Source organism: Pelophylax lessonae (assembly GCF_965119305.1).
Source record: "Pelophylax lessonae genome assembly, chromosome: 10".
NCBI classification, from domain to species: domain Eukaryota; kingdom Metazoa; phylum Chordata; class Amphibia; order Anura; family Ranidae; genus Pelophylax; species Pelophylax lessonae.
In genome coordinates, this window is record NC_138777.1 from 45,868,641 (window position 1) to 45,884,033 (window position 15,393).

Consider the following 15,393-nt stretch of genomic DNA (forward strand, 5'->3'; position numbering starts at 1 on the left):
TACAGAAATAGAAGGGACAATGTAAAAAGAATGCACTTCTCCCATGCACATACCACCTCCTGTCATACCCACCGTATCCCTCTCCTGCACATACTGCCCACCGTTGTACCCACCGTATTCCTCTCCTGCACATACTGCCCCCTGTCTTACCCACCGTATCCCTCTCCTGCACATACTGCCCCCTGTCTTACCCACCGTATCCCTCTCCTGCACATACTTCCCCCTGTCATACCTACCGTATCCCTCTCCTACACATACTGCCCCCTGACATACCCACCATATCCCTCTCCTGCACATACTTCCCCCTGTCATACCCAGCGTATCCCTCTCCTACACATACTGCCCCTGTCATACCCAGTGTATCCCTCTCCTACACATACTGCCCCCTGTCATACCCAGCGTATCCCTCTCCTGCACATACTTCCCCCTGTTATACCCAGCGAATCCCTCTCCTGCACATACTGCCCCCTGTCATACCCACCGCATCCCTCTCCTGCACATACTTCCCCCCTGTTATACCCAGCGTATCCCTCTTCTGCACATACCGCCCCCTGTCATACCTACCGTATGCCTCTCCTGCACATACTGCCCCCTGTCATACCCACCGTATCCCTCTCCTGCACATACCGCCCCCTGCCATACCTATCGTATCTCTCTCCTGCACATACCACCCCCTGTCATACCCACTGTATCAGTTTCCTGCACATACTGCCCGGTAATACCCACTGTATCCCTCTCCTGCACATGCCGCCCCCTGTCATACCCACCGTATCCCTCTCCTGCACTTACCACCCCCTGCCATACCCACTGTATCCCTCTCCTGCACATACCACCCCCTCATACCCTTTGCACTCCTGTTCTGCAGATGCTGACATACCAGCCACCCTCCTCTCCAGCACAAATTACCACCTTCATACCTGACCTATCCTTCTTTCATAAACTGCCAGCTGTCATACCCTCTGCACTCCTCTCCTGCACCTACTCCCCCAAGAAGACATTTCTTTAGGTTTTTCTGTTAAATCCAAGTTTCCCATTCTTGAATAGGCACACTTTTGCTAGTCTACAATTAAAGTGATTTTAAACCTTTATTTTTTTTAATAACCTACATGTTACCCTTGCCTGCCCTGTGCAATGGTTTTGCACAGAGTAGCCCCAATCTTCCTCTTCTGGGGTGCCCTGCCTGCGCTCCTGGCCTCTCCTGCTTTCTGAGTACCCCCAGCAAGTAGCTTCCTGGGGAGGGTACATATGCGGACTCGCTCCCGAGCTCCCCTGGCTGTGTCCATATATACACACAGCAGGGATTTTCTGCTGCTCTCCTGCACTCCGCGAGAACTCTTGTATGATACGAGATCTGAAACTTGGGATATCACCACTGGTGCAATGGGCTATACTCCTCCAATCGTTTTGCTTAAAAATTTTTTTTTAGAAAAAATGTAAACTAACATAAGAGACCAGTGTCCGCATAAAAGTTGCAGCCTACAAAATGATCTGTCCCTAAACAGAAGATGACAGTGCAGAATAATGATGTGCTGTTATCCATACCAACCTATGTTTAGAGATGACCTAGTAACAGATGAATTCTATTGGTCATGATAATTTATTGTGCTTTGACTTGTTAAATTAAAAAATATTAAAGTGGTATTAAAGGCTCAAATAAAAATAAATATAACATAAATGTCATACTTACCTGCTCTGTGCAATGGTTTTGCACAGAGCAGCCCGATCCTCCTCTTTTCAGGTCCCCTGCTGGCGCTCATGGCTCCCTCCCCCCTACTCAGTGCCCCTAAAGCATGCTACTTGCTATGGGGGCACAGGTGCTTGCTCGCTTTCAAGCCGGCTCTGTGTGTCTCAGCCCCACCCAGCCCCGCGCTCTCTCTTGACTGGCTGCTATTGACAGCAGTAGGAGCCAATGCATCCCACTGCTCTATCTCAGCCAATGAGGAGAGAGAATCCTGGGAGAGCCGAGGCTCCCGTGCACAGCGTTGGATCGAGAAAGGGCTCAGGTTGAGTATTATAGGGGGCTGTGGGGGGAGCAACACGCGTTTCTTACCTTCATGCATAGAATGCATGAAGGTAAAAATTCTTGAGCCTTTACAACCACTTTATTAGAACACATGGTTTCCTCCTCTTTGCTTATTTTAACAACAGTACATGGGTTATAAAGATTAGCTTCAGGTTTGCAAGCTTGTTAGAATACTGAGTGTTCCAATGGCTAGGTTTCTTTGCAAGACCTTTGCAGTTCCTTCCAACTGCGTCACCCCAAAGCCAAATGATGGTGTTCCCCTGCTGTGATGGTTTTTCCATATGGTAGAACGAATGAATAAAGGGACTTGTCAGAATGCTGACACAGTCAATGATGGCTACTTAGGAGGGTAAAGAGGTACAAACTATTTTAAGGATATGTCAGAATTGAAGTATCCACCGTATAGGAAGCGGAGTGGTGATCTGATCAAAATCTCTCTCCGGAAAGTGAAACATTGCTTTTGAACATTGATAGGTGATCCACTGGCACCGGGAATAATCAAGCTGATTTGGTTGCTATGAATCAGGTGATTTGCATCTCACATTGCATACCTCTGAAATACTAAAGAGTAACTACTCCTATCAGACATTTTTTAAGGAGTTTAGCTTAGCCAGGTTAGTTAGGATGGGCCTAGGTAAATAGCTGATGTAGTCTTTGGCATCCTGAGCCCTTGATAACCCGTTAGCTCGCATCCCATCTGCAACTATTTTAAAAACTAGGCTATAGGTAGGTGGGATCTGTGTTGTGCTAACTCTTCGTCAGAAATGTCCAGCAGTTCAGACCCCACCTCTCCAGCCTTCCAGCTGCATCTTATGGAATAGCAGGGGTTAGGAGAACCAAACTAATACCTGCCGTGACAAACGTTCACTTCTAAGTTGACCACCTATGTTGCAATCTGATTATAAAAAAGGATATCTAAGATCTGAAAAGTCACTTATCAGCAACCTTTCTGTTGCAGAGGGGTACCCGACAGGGATGTCCTTTGTCCCCCTCCCTCTTTGCTCTGGCCCTGGAGCAGAGATGTCTAGTAACTAAGTAGAACTACTTCACTACTGTACTTAAGTACCGAAAGGCAGTATCTGTACTTTCCTGGAGTAGAATTTTTTTCTCCTACTTCCACTTTTACTTCACTACATTTTTTCAATGATTTCAATACTTCTACTCTATTTTTTTTTTGTGCTGCATAGTTACTAGTTACAATTATAAAAATTACCACTGCCAGAACAGTAGATGGCAGGTTTCATGAAGCTCAAAACATGTGTATTAGCGCATATGAAAATAAATGCTACTGTATACATAAATAAAAGCTACATTTGAAATAATAAAAAACAATATGATGTTCAAACTTTTGACTTCATTCTTTAATAACTACATAATACAGTACTTGTACTTTTACTTTCAGTACTTGAGTAGCAATTTTGTTTTTCAAAACTACTGGTACTTTTACTTTCAGTACTTGAGTAGCAAATTTTTTTAAAAAACTACTTGCAATACTTAAGTACAAAAAATGTTGAATACTTTAGTACTTCTACTCAAGTCATTTTTTGATCGAGCACTTCCACTTCTACTCAAGTCACTTTTTGATCGAGCACTTGTACTTTTACTCAAGTATGGGTTTTGAGTACTTTATACAACTCTGCCCTGGAGCCACTGGCTATCCTCATTCGAGGATCTCCACTAGTGGAGGGAATGCAGATTGAATCTCTAGAGGAGAAAATCTCTCTGTACGCCGATGATGCTCACCTATATCTGAGTAATGTGCTCTTCCCCAGTTGGCAAAGTCGACTCTTCTTCTCCCAGTGAGGTTCGGGGGTTTGGCACTGCCAGAATACCAGACGTATTACTGGGCGGCTGCCCTTGTGACAGTCCACTGGTGGTTTGTCCTCTTGGGCCAATGCGGCTGCTTTAGGCTCACTTTGTGAGCTGAGAAATTTGGTGTACAGAGGTTTGCGAGCATATGACAATCTCCTGCACCCCACGAGGATGACACTCGGGGTATGGGTGGTGGCTAGACGTAGATTTATTCAGACTAATAGATGGTCACTGTTCTGTCCACTCTGGGGGAATCCCAATCTCCCACAATTCTGCTCCCTGCCTAACCCCCAACCTTGGGCCAGGTATGGAATCAAAACTCTGAGAGATGTGTTATCAGCAGGAACAATACTTCCTTTCCCTGACCCTAAGGCCAAGTTTAGTCTTCTGGGATGCATGCTCTTTCAATACTTCCAACTACGCCATGCAACCCATGCCCAGTTCCCTGTCCCCCCAAGCCTGGCCATGGACCCTATTAAAGATATTTTGGCACAAGAGTCGCTGGAGAAACCTCTCTTTATCTAGCTCTGCTAAGCCTTGACTCTCCCAAGATGGACAGGTCGTAGGAGTCATGGAAGGTTGACCTACCTGACCTTGACTGGGAGGGCTGTTTTGAAGACGGCACCAGATTGTTGATCTCTTCCCGAGGCAAACTTATTCAGACTAATTTTTTACACAGGGTGTACTACACTCCCCAGCGGTTGCAGAAATTTTTCTGGCAGAGATCACCAAACTGTACAAGGTGTGGACAAGATGTGGTCATGTACTTGCATATGTTTTGGAGCTGCCCACGGGTGGCCTGCTTTTTGGAGTGGGTTGGTTGAGTTGATTATTCACTGTCTCCAAATGTGTCTCCCGGCTTCACCGGAACTGATTTTGCATGATTCAGGATGGCAAACTGAGGCCTAGATGTACTAAATGACTGCTTTCCTACCTGTTTTATTATGCCAAGAAAGAAATTGTCAGATGGAACTCCCATTCCCCTCCCTCTGTAGGTTCATGGGAAAAATCTATTAATGCTGCACTTCCCCTATATAAACTAACATATATTAAATAGGAATTGCCCTAAAATATTCAAGAAAGTATGGCAGCCATGGACCGCTTAAGTGGGGGGTTGAGAGTTTTTTCTTTTTTTCTTTTTTTTTTCCCTCCTTAGATTACATCGACCAATTGTGGATGTGTTATCTGTAATACGTATGGTTTGGGTGGTTGATGATTTATCTATAAGCTTATTTATAACCTATATACCAAAGTTTGATGAAATTATGCTATTTTGAGTCACTGTAAATGTGCATTGTACTTGCTTGATTACTTCCATGTTGCTATAATTGTACCATGTCGTGGTTTCAATAAAGGAACATTGTTTGTTAAAAAATAAATCTGAAAAGTCCACAAAGTCCAACTCCAAAAAATCCTTTTTTTTGTCCACTTTAATATATCTATAACCTAGATATCTATACCCCAGATCCAGACAGCTTATGTCCCACCCCAGGGAGTTTTCACTAACTTCTTGTCTCTGTGATGCCTGTACAAAAAATTGAATGGTGATGTTGTCAGTGGGAAGAAACCGCACGAATGGCAAAAAATACCTTGTCAGAAGTTCTAACCCTTCCATGCTGCGCTAAAATTGTGTTTATGTCTCTTTCCCAAAGATTTTCTATCACCTGTTATGATGAACAGTGAAAGAAACTCTACCTACAGGGACACTAAAAACCCAATAGAGGCCCAAACCCTTCACTGCTCTATCCTAAATTAAGAGTTTGGGGTGGTAAAATATTAACCTTGTACCTAAATGTTTAATGGCTCGTTTCCACTGAGTTTTCTGGTACGGTTCAGTACGGTACGCTATTTATGCCGTTTCCATTATGAATGGTACCCTAATTCTGAACCGTACCGTACCACTTTTTGGTACCCTTTGGTTGGGTTACCAAGCACATTAGTACCGTACCAACAGGGGGGAGCTACAGTCTGCAGAACTTTGATTGGTCTGACAGAGAATCGTCTATCACAGCTTTCCTGCTACACCACGCCGATCATGAAAGGGTACTATTGGCAGTGGAAACGCAATGTGTACCGTTCCGAACCGTACCGTACCAGGAGGCATAAGAGGCAGCAGTTATTTAAACTAGGGTTTCGCAAGCAGGGTTCCATGGCACCCTAGGGTTCTTCCAGAAGTTGCTAGGGGTTCCAATGAGCAGGTTCTTCCTCTAAAGATAAATTCCCATTCACCCCATTGATTATTTTTATTATTTTTTTAAAAGCTATCTGTAAGGGAATAATTCTTCCCAATGGCCACAACTGTAGGGAGCATTCTTCCCACTGACCATCACACAAATAGACCATGAGTGGTAGTCACAGTAACCTTTAGCAGGGTTTCCCTAAGAGCCGGTTCACACTACCGCGACCAGAAAGTCGCCCCATGAAGGAGCGACTTTTTAGCGTGACTTTGAAGAGACTTGTTTAGAGACTTGTAAGCGACATGGAAGAGACTTGTGCACTACTTTGAAGAGACTTAAATGATAGGCGACTTTGTCTGTGGGGAATGCCTGGCTAATCTTTTTCTTCTTTCTGGAAAGTCTGATCACAGTCCCTTTGAAAATAGATAAGGATCCGACTTGTAGGCAACTCCCATTGAAGTCTATGTGCGCAAGTCGGATAGAGGTCGCCTTGAAGTAGTACAGGAACCTTTTCTAAAGTCGGAGCGACTTCAGTAGAGCATAATAAGACGACTCTCATTCATTTACATTGAATTTGTGATGACAAGAGACTTGGGGCGACTTGAGGCCACACAAGTCGCGTCCTAAGTCGGAGTAGTGTGAACCGGCTCTAGGACCAGAATGTTATTTCAAGGGTTCCTCTCAAGGGTTCCTCTATGTTGAAAAGGTTGAGAGGTTGATTTATACAATGCTAATATCAACTGATTATGTGATCATCCTAGGCAGCCATTCTCAACTGGGGTTCTGTGAAACCCTAAAGTTCCTCCATAGTTACCTAGGTATAACTTGAACTTTTATCGGATTTAGGAGCCAAATGATTGAGCAAATGGCATTACACCAGTGTAAGTAAGCAAGACATTACCACCTCCACAGTAAGGGGCCATTCTTCCCACTGACCACCAGTATAAGGAGCATTGTTCCTGCTGACCAGCAATGTAAGGAGCATTGTTCCTGCTGACCAGCAATGTAAGGAGCATTGTTCCTGCTGACCAGCAATGTAAGAAGCATTGTTCCTGCTGACCCTGAAGAATTAGTTTTAGCAGGGGTTCCCTGAGATCTAAATATCCCTTCAAGGGTTCCTTAGGCGTAAAAAGGTTGAGAATGGATGGCTGAGGGTGTGCAATATTTATTCTTTAATTGTGACCTTTGTACCAGTTTCCTCAAGGTGTAGGCTTGCCTCATCATATCTCCTGTAGACTGCCGGACTCCTTTATAGGGAGTGGGGGGTAACGGAGGGGTCTGTGTCATAGCTGGCAGCAGGTGCTGATATTTTAGGCCTGCGTTCAATGTTTATTTTGGGAGTGAGAACAGTTTCCGTTCTTGGATTGTCTGAGCTTTTAATAACAAGTGTTGGGAAGGGGGCTGCTGAATCCTCCTATTAGTGACTGTGAGTACAGTCATTCTTTGGTCTGACACACAGCCATGTCTCTGGGGGTTCTGTGCACGCCTGCCCTGCGGGGGTGCCGTCAAATAGATCCCCCCTTGTTACACGTAAATCAAACCAGGACTAGATAATATGGCCAGGCGTGACTAATCTGATACCCTATATACAGTACTGTTGGGTGCCCAAGTTTGCTTTTCATTTCCTGCCATGCGTTTGTTCAAAGTAGAAGCCTATTAAAACTTGTTTTTAGTATGGATAGAGTGGAGAAGAATTGGAACCCCTGGTGGATTTTATTTGATGCCTTTGTTTTAAAGCAGAACTCCAGCCTTAAAGTGGCTGTAAACATCAGATATGAAATATGAACTAAGCATATCCCTCTATAGTGTGTAAAAAAGTCTTTACAATATGTTGTACTTACCAGCTCTGTGCAGTTGGTTTTGCACAGGGCAGCCTGGATCCTCCTCTTCTCGGGTCCCTTCTAGGCTCTCCTGGCCCCTCCCTCCCTTTTGAGTGCCCCCAAAGCAAGCAGCTTGCTATGGGGGCTCCTGAGCCGAGTCACAGCTCTGTGTATCCATTCAGACACGGAGCTGCAGTTTGGCCCCACCCCCTCTCTCTCCTGATGACTAGCTGACTTTGAGCCAATGGCGCCGCTGCTGTGTCTTAGCCAATGAGGAGGGGAGTCCTGGACGGCTGCGACAGTCGCGGACATCGCCGGATCGAGAAGGGGGTCAAGTAAGCATTGGGGGGCTGCTGAACGCATAATGTTGTTTTTTATCTTAATGCGTTGAATGCTTTAAGATAAAAAAAAACCTTCTGACTTTACAAACCCTTTTAAAGCACAAAGGGCTGATTTAATAAAACTGCAGAGTGCAAAATCTGGTGCAGGTGTGCATGGTAGCCAAGCAGCTTCTAACCTCAGCTTTTTCAGTTAGTGGTTGTAAAGGCACAAGGTTTTTTACCCTCTTGCATTCCCTGCATGAAGGTAAAAAAAACACAAACCTGTGTGCAGTAGCCATCCTCAGCCCCCCCCCACCCACAATACTTTAATACTTACCTGACCCCCCCTCTCGATCCAGTGTTGTCCACAAGAGCTCTGTCTCTCGAGGGACTCGTACTCCTAACTGGCTTTTGGCAGTAGCGGAAGCCATTGACTGCCGCAGCTGTCAATCACATCCAATCAGGAGGCAGAGGGGGCAGGGGCTGAGTCACAGCTCGGTGTGGACACCCAGAGCCACAGATCAGGAGCGCACCTGCTCTGCTTGCTCTGGGGGCAGCCGGCAGGAGGGAGGAGCCAGGAGCGCCAGTGTGGGACCCTAAAAGAGGAGGATCTGTGTTGCACAGAGCAGGTAAGTACAAATGTTTGTTATTTTAGATTTCAATATGTTACATGTTTGCTAAGAAAAAGTCACAAAGATACTTGGTCAATAACCATGGAACAGTGCAAAACAGTTGACATGGCCTGCAAGGTAACAAAAAACTGTGGAATACACATCTGAAAATACAGTGCTGGCTCTTTGTGAACTAAATCAGTGCCAGTCGGCCAGAGCCCCGCCACACCCCCTCCGGTGCCAGGGGAACATGCTGCGCCTTGAGGGGGAGAGCAGCCGCCCAGCCCCCAGCATATATTACCATGACTAGTTTTGGAGGTCTGCACCTCCGGTAATGTTGCAAAGGAGCCACTGGTAAGTCAGGTATGGATAATGACCGCAACAGGCGGCGGCAGAGGACCAACAATGGTCCTATGACGACCACGTCTTCATAAATGACTTTGTGGTAAAGAGAATGAAAAGGTAGAAAGGAGAAAGAAAAGAAAAATAAGAAAAGGAGATAGGAGTAATAAAAGAAAAGAAGAAAAAAGAGAAGCACAGAATCGGTGTCCAGATCCACGAGGTACAGGGTCGGGTAGCGCAAGCAAGCCACTCGATCCCGTTATATGGGGGTTTCCCCCCTGATCATGAAGAGCCTGCTGGGTATCTCACCCAGGGGTCCCATGTTTTATCAATGTTTGTTATTTTAAAGGAAAAAAAGACTTTAATATTCCTTTAAGTGTTGACAAAAAAAATGGAAGCTGTTTGGTTTCTGTGCAGAGCTGCAACAGATTTTGCACACTCCAGTTTTTATAAATCAACCCCTAAGTGTAATTTCTATCTGCTGCTTCATTCCTCTATCAGCATGAATCACTACTGACAATTTTTTTTCTGGCACCAGGAGCAAAATGGTGACAGGGGAGGGATCTTCAGCTGATTGACAGCCTCAGCTCTGTTCCTGTGAGCTGTATGGAGGAAGGTGTGTCCCTTCCCTCCAATCAGCTCTCAGAGCTCTCCTCACTGCTGTAACTTCAGCTCTCCGCCCCCTGCTTTTCAGAGCTGAGATATCCTATGTAAATTCTGCACTTTGGATGGATGTAGGGGGCAGACGGCTGTAGATCGACAGATACAGTTTATGTCTGAGGATTTGTTTCATCTCTGTATGTCACCTGAGGATAGACCCTTCACTGGGTCTAGGTAAGGGTTTACAAACCCTTTTAAATGGCACAATAAAATTGAAATATCACCAGCTTTTCTGCAGTACTCGCCTTCAATCTTGAGCAGCCTTTCATACCTTAGAGCACATGTGTCAAACACAAGGCCCGTGGGCCGAATACGGCCCTCCAGCCCATTTTATGTGGCCCTTGCACCTCTACTAGAGCTGCAGTAGAGCTCCAGCTCTATTTTGGGCCTCCTCCAGACCCTACATTTCTGCTTCCCAGCTCTGTCCCCAGCTTCTTCCTAGCAGCAACACAAGGCAAGGGGGTGCACTTTGATGTAAGGGAGGGGGACTCCTAACATCTAATTTAAGGGGGTTGGGATACTCTGGACGTCTAGTATTAAGTTAGCCTCTGCTTAGAGGCTTTTTAACCTCTTCCTGCTCCAGCCCCACCCCCAGATGACCCTGTGCAGATTGGTGGACATACCTGCACTGTCACTGCTCTCCTGGTCTTGTCCTCCCACCTGTTCTTTCACTGAGGGGGGGGGTTCATCTGCCTTTTTTTATCTCGCCGCCCCTGGCCCGAAATAACGTCACCGGAAGTGCCCCGCTCTATCGTCTGGCTCGGGACCTTCAGCCTACACTAAGATGGCTGCTGACCAGAAATACGTCCCTGGAAGCTCTACTTAGAGGCTTAGAGGAACTCCTAAAATAATGATCAGGTCTCAAGGAACCACTGGTAGATTCAAACAGTCCGTGGTAAAAATGTCCCTTATATTGTTGGTCAGTGGTGGTAAAAATGCCATCCTTACAGACAGCTAAAAAGATCATTGGCATCATGCTGGCAGCTCTGCCAAGTGGCATTGCAACTGGGATTATGCAATCATCATCAAAGGGTGGTCAATCAGCTCAGCTCAAAGGAAGCCCTGGAAACGTTGGGGGGAACCCTGGCTGAGTTTGGCTGTTCTAGAGATTTATGCTGCCTCGTGTCCTCAGTCCAATGGCCAGCATCATTCAATGATTGGTTCACCTAACCCCACCTATGCAAAACGTTTATGCTTCTGCAGTTGCAGATTGGGGAACGTATACCTGAATGGTGATTGGAGATTCTCTGTTATGTGTCATCCTTTCCTTTTCAGTTGTAGAGAATGTGCTGATGTGGCTGCTTCATACTCAGGAATTTTATTATTCTCCTTAGGCAATATTTTATTTAGACATTATTGAGATGGTTTCTGCTCATGTCACTTAGGTAGACATTTTTTATTTTAAAGTATGTAGGTCATTTTGATAAAAACTATTGGGTGACGTTTCAAACCTTTTCACCAGTCTCTCTCTCTCTCTCTCTCCTACAGTGCCAGACAATAATCTGCAAAAATTCTGTGCTGCAAGAAATCCGCGGTAATGACAGACGAGGGAGGGGGGCCTGCCAGCGGCAGCTTCTGGGAGGTGAGTGCTGCAGACTCTATTTCTTCTCTTGCGTCGGTGAAGGAACAGCGCTTTATGCAAGCAGACACTGGTTACACAATCCATAGGCAGCTGAACATTCTGGACAAGCTGAGCCAGAGGGCAGATGGACTTTGTCGAGTTATTAATACCTGTACAGTCTGAATTGTAAAAGCATTGGATTTGGCTAGATGTATCAGATTTGTTTCCTTTGGTGTTCTTGCACAATTCAGTCATGATCACTATTGCACTGGACCTTCAAGGGTGCAATATGTTTTCAGATCACAGTATTGATGCTAATTTAAAGTGAAATGGATTGCATGTGATGTTTGGGTCAGCACAACGCAGTGGCCAAAAAAGGCAGGGTGGTATACTGAGCCATGAGGTTTTGAACACACCTTCATACTTGGCAGTTGGGGAGACACTTGGTAGATGCCGAAAACACATACTAATTGCCCCCTTGGGGCCAGTTTACACCCTTGCATTGCTTGTTACATGCATTGTAGTGTCATTCATTGACAGCCAAGTACACTACAGTAATGCACTTGCGGTGTAGTACACTGCAGCATAGGGTAGTGCTTTGATAGAAATGCTGCATATCTGATTTTTGGCATATTGGGGTGCACTGGCAGCCATCTGATTTCAATGGCCTGCTTTAAAGCTGAATTCTGTGAAATAGACACAATTTACCCTTGCTGTAGGCCCCCTTCTAGCTGTGGGGTGTAGATCTGGACTGCTTCTAGAGGGACTGCGGTCAATAGACAAGAAGTATGTCTAGGCAAAGACATTGGTTGATGGCTGCCAAATGATTCCCTATTGCAATATATATCACATAAACTCCCCATGCCCCCATAATCAACAATATGTATCTCACTGCTCCATATGTATGTGGTAGATTGAATAAAATTCACAAATATGGGAATGCCACAGCACTCCAAAAGAAGTGGCTCCTCCACCTGCACACCAAAACTGCTTACCAGATCAGATCGCTAGACCCCGCAATCACTTAATAGTTTTCATACAACCCTGCTGGGTGGCTAGCTCAGAAATAACTTTTATTGAATGATAGGTACTTGTAAACATAAAAAAATCATCCAGCATGTGACAAACGCTCCTTTTACACTGACGGGTGTGTGTCACATATATGCAGTATATATGGAGCACTGTGATTCAAATTGGTGATTATGGTGATATTAGGGGTTTATGTGATATTATATTGTAACTTTGCTGTCTGCCCTCACGTTGTAAAGTGCTGCGCAAACTGTTGGCCCTATATACAGTGCATTCGGAAAGTATTCACATCGCTTCACTTTCTCTAAACATCTTCCAGGGCAGCATCTGAGAGAGAGAGGCTCCTCCCACCTAAAACAGGAAACTCAGTAGTCCACCAATATAAAAATGTCAGCCGTAACTGATTGTGTTTCCCCTGGACCCACAGGAGCTGCAGCAATTTGTTTTTTTCAGTCTCTGTGCAAACTGCAGGGAACTCCAAGGCCAGCTTCCCATCCAGCCCAGCGGGCTTTGGGGTATTACAGACCAGGAGCAGCAAGTTGGGCCAGTTGGCCTCTGAGGTTTGGCCCCTACTGAGGGGCATGCAAGTATCCCCCCAGCTGTATTGGATGCCGGTGGCATTCCCCCACAGAATCGCTACCATCTGCACCTGGCACCGGCCGTCCACCCGGACCCCACAAAGCAGCCTCCCTGCCGACAGCTTTGCCATACTGGAAATTCGGAGCCCATGCTACCTAGAGGAGCAAGATGGTGGAGGGTGGGTCATTTTTTGGCAACTCGTAGAGCTTCCAGGGACGTATTTCTGGTCAGCAGCCATCTTAGTGTAAGCTGAAGGTCCCGAGCCAGACGATAGAGCGGGGCACTTCCGGTGACGTCATTTCGGGCCAGGGGCGGCGAGATAAAAGGCAGATGACCCCTTCCCCGCTCAGTGAAAGAACAGGTGGGAGGACAAGACCAGGAGAGCAGTGACAGTGCAGGTATGTCCACCAATATGCACAGGGTCTTATGGGGGTGGGGCTGGATTAGGAAGAGGTTAAAAAGTCTCGAAGCAGAGGCTCTCAGGAGCTGACCATGTCAGATGCTTCCCCCACCCTACCTTGCAGATCCTGCATGTCAGGACAGCTTCAAGGTAAGCCAGAGCACTCTGGAGTTTCCTCTGTCTCTACTTCATTACAAACCGTTCTTTTTTGGGCATGGCAGCCGCCTATCTCACTGGGTCCTTTTGTGCCTCTTTACAAAGACCCCAGAAGAGAAAAGGGCAAAGACCAGCAGCAAGGCATGTGCCTCTTGTGATCACTGGTTTCCCCCCGAATGGAAAAAAGCCATTATGCCAGAAATGCATCAACAAAATGGTAGCCAAGGAATCACAGGGTTTCCTTTAAAGACATGCTCCACTCCTTCAAAAAGGAAATAAAGAGCACGATTGGGTCACTACACTCGGCTATAGAAAAGTTGGAAGTTCCAGCCAAACCAGTACCCCCTCTACCAGCAAGCCATCCATTCCCTCATGTAGTGGGGAAGAGGTGGAACAAGCAGAGCAGGAAGCTGATTCGGATGATTCAGAATCTGAAGACGGTCTATGCTTTGATTCAGACGATGAAGACCCAGCATCAGAAGGCACTATTTATTTATTTTTTTCCTTCGGAAGACACAGCTAGTCTGCTGAAAACCATAGCTGACACGCATCAAAGAGCAGAAAATGAGGGAGCTTTCCTTGCGTAAGATGTATAAGGGCTTACAACCAAAAAAACCGAGAACATTCTCTGTACATCAGACTCTGAAAAGCATAGTCAAAAAGGAATGGGAAGAGCCGGAAAATTAGCTTTTTACACCAGCCGTGATTAAATACAGATACCCCTCCGCATAGAAGGTTACAAAATCTTGGGCAAAGTGCCCTAAAGTTGATGCCTCCCTCGCCATAGTAATGCCATGGAAAAGAAGATAGGGGTGCTGCTAAATAGAGCTTGGGAAGCGTGGGCAGCGATCTGAATCCGGCTATAGCTTCCACCTGCACGGCTAGGCCCTTTTAGTCTGGCTGACACAGCTACAAGAGCTGCTAGAGGGAGACACCCCAAGATCAGATTTGGTAACTATTTCCACGCTCACCAGAGCGGCAGCCTTCCTTGTGGATGCTTCGGCTGAAACAGTGAGGTATCAGTGAGGACCACTGCCCTAATCAGTTCAAGCAGGAGGGTCCTGTGGCTGAAGTCATGGGAAGGGGACATTGCTTCCAAAAATAGATTATGCGGAAATTCCCTTCACAGGCGATTTACTGTTCGGGACAGACTTGGAAAAGGTTTTATACAGAACCGCAACCAAAAACAAAGGGTTTTCTCAAACCAAAATGAAGCAGGGAAAGCTGCCTTTTGTCAATCCAGGGGATTTAATAAAACGGGACCTAAGATGCGCTGGACATAACAAAAAAAGGGAGATTTTATCCTCAAGCCTTCTATCCTAAGAAACAAAAAGCAATGATGGTCTCCAGGTGGGGAGGCAGATTGGTGACCTTTTGCTCATCAGTGGAGGAAGATCATAAAAAACAGGTTTGGCATTCACACGATAGCGGAAGGTTACTCAATAGTTTTCCTCTTGTCCCCCAACCAAGAACCTGGTGACGACACTCCCAAAGGACACAGACCACGCAAAGGCCTTTCTATCCACACTAGAAATCTTACTGAAACAAAACGTGATTTGTCACTTCCTTCCGGAAGAAGTAAAAACAGGCAGGAGTTTACTCACATATTTGCAGGGAAGGAGCTATCGGGCAAGCTAAGGCTCATACTGAACCTCAAACCACTCAACAAAAAGATAAGGTACAAGAGATTCAGGATGGAATCCAGCTACTCGGTCATGAATATCCTTCTGGCGGGAGTATTCATGGCTACAGTAGATCTGCAAGACGCATATTTACATGTACTTATAAAGAAGAATCATCGAAGATGCTTAAGATTTGTGGTCCAAGCCCTGGCAACCACTCTACACTTGCAGTACACAGCTCTGCCTTTCGGCTTCTCTTCTGCACCCAGAATACTCTCAAA

At 45.9% G+C, this 15,393-nt stretch overlaps 1 protein-coding gene across 7 annotated transcripts in view; it reads left to right on the plus strand.

Annotated features, from left to right (window-relative positions):
- PACSIN3 (protein kinase C and casein kinase substrate in neurons 3) overlaps positions 1-15,393 on the plus strand; it is a 140,245-nt gene that overhangs the window by 59,831 nt on the left and 65,021 nt on the right. For all 7 annotated transcript variants that reach the window (XM_082271134.1, XM_082271135.1, XM_082271133.1 and 4 more), the window contains one exon: positions 11,254-11,347. In XM_082271134.1, the coding sequence (XP_082127260.1) occupies positions 11,303-11,347 (45 nt within the window). In that variant the 5' untranslated portion in view covers positions 11,254-11,302. The remainder of the gene's footprint in view (positions 1-11,253; positions 11,348-15,393) is intronic.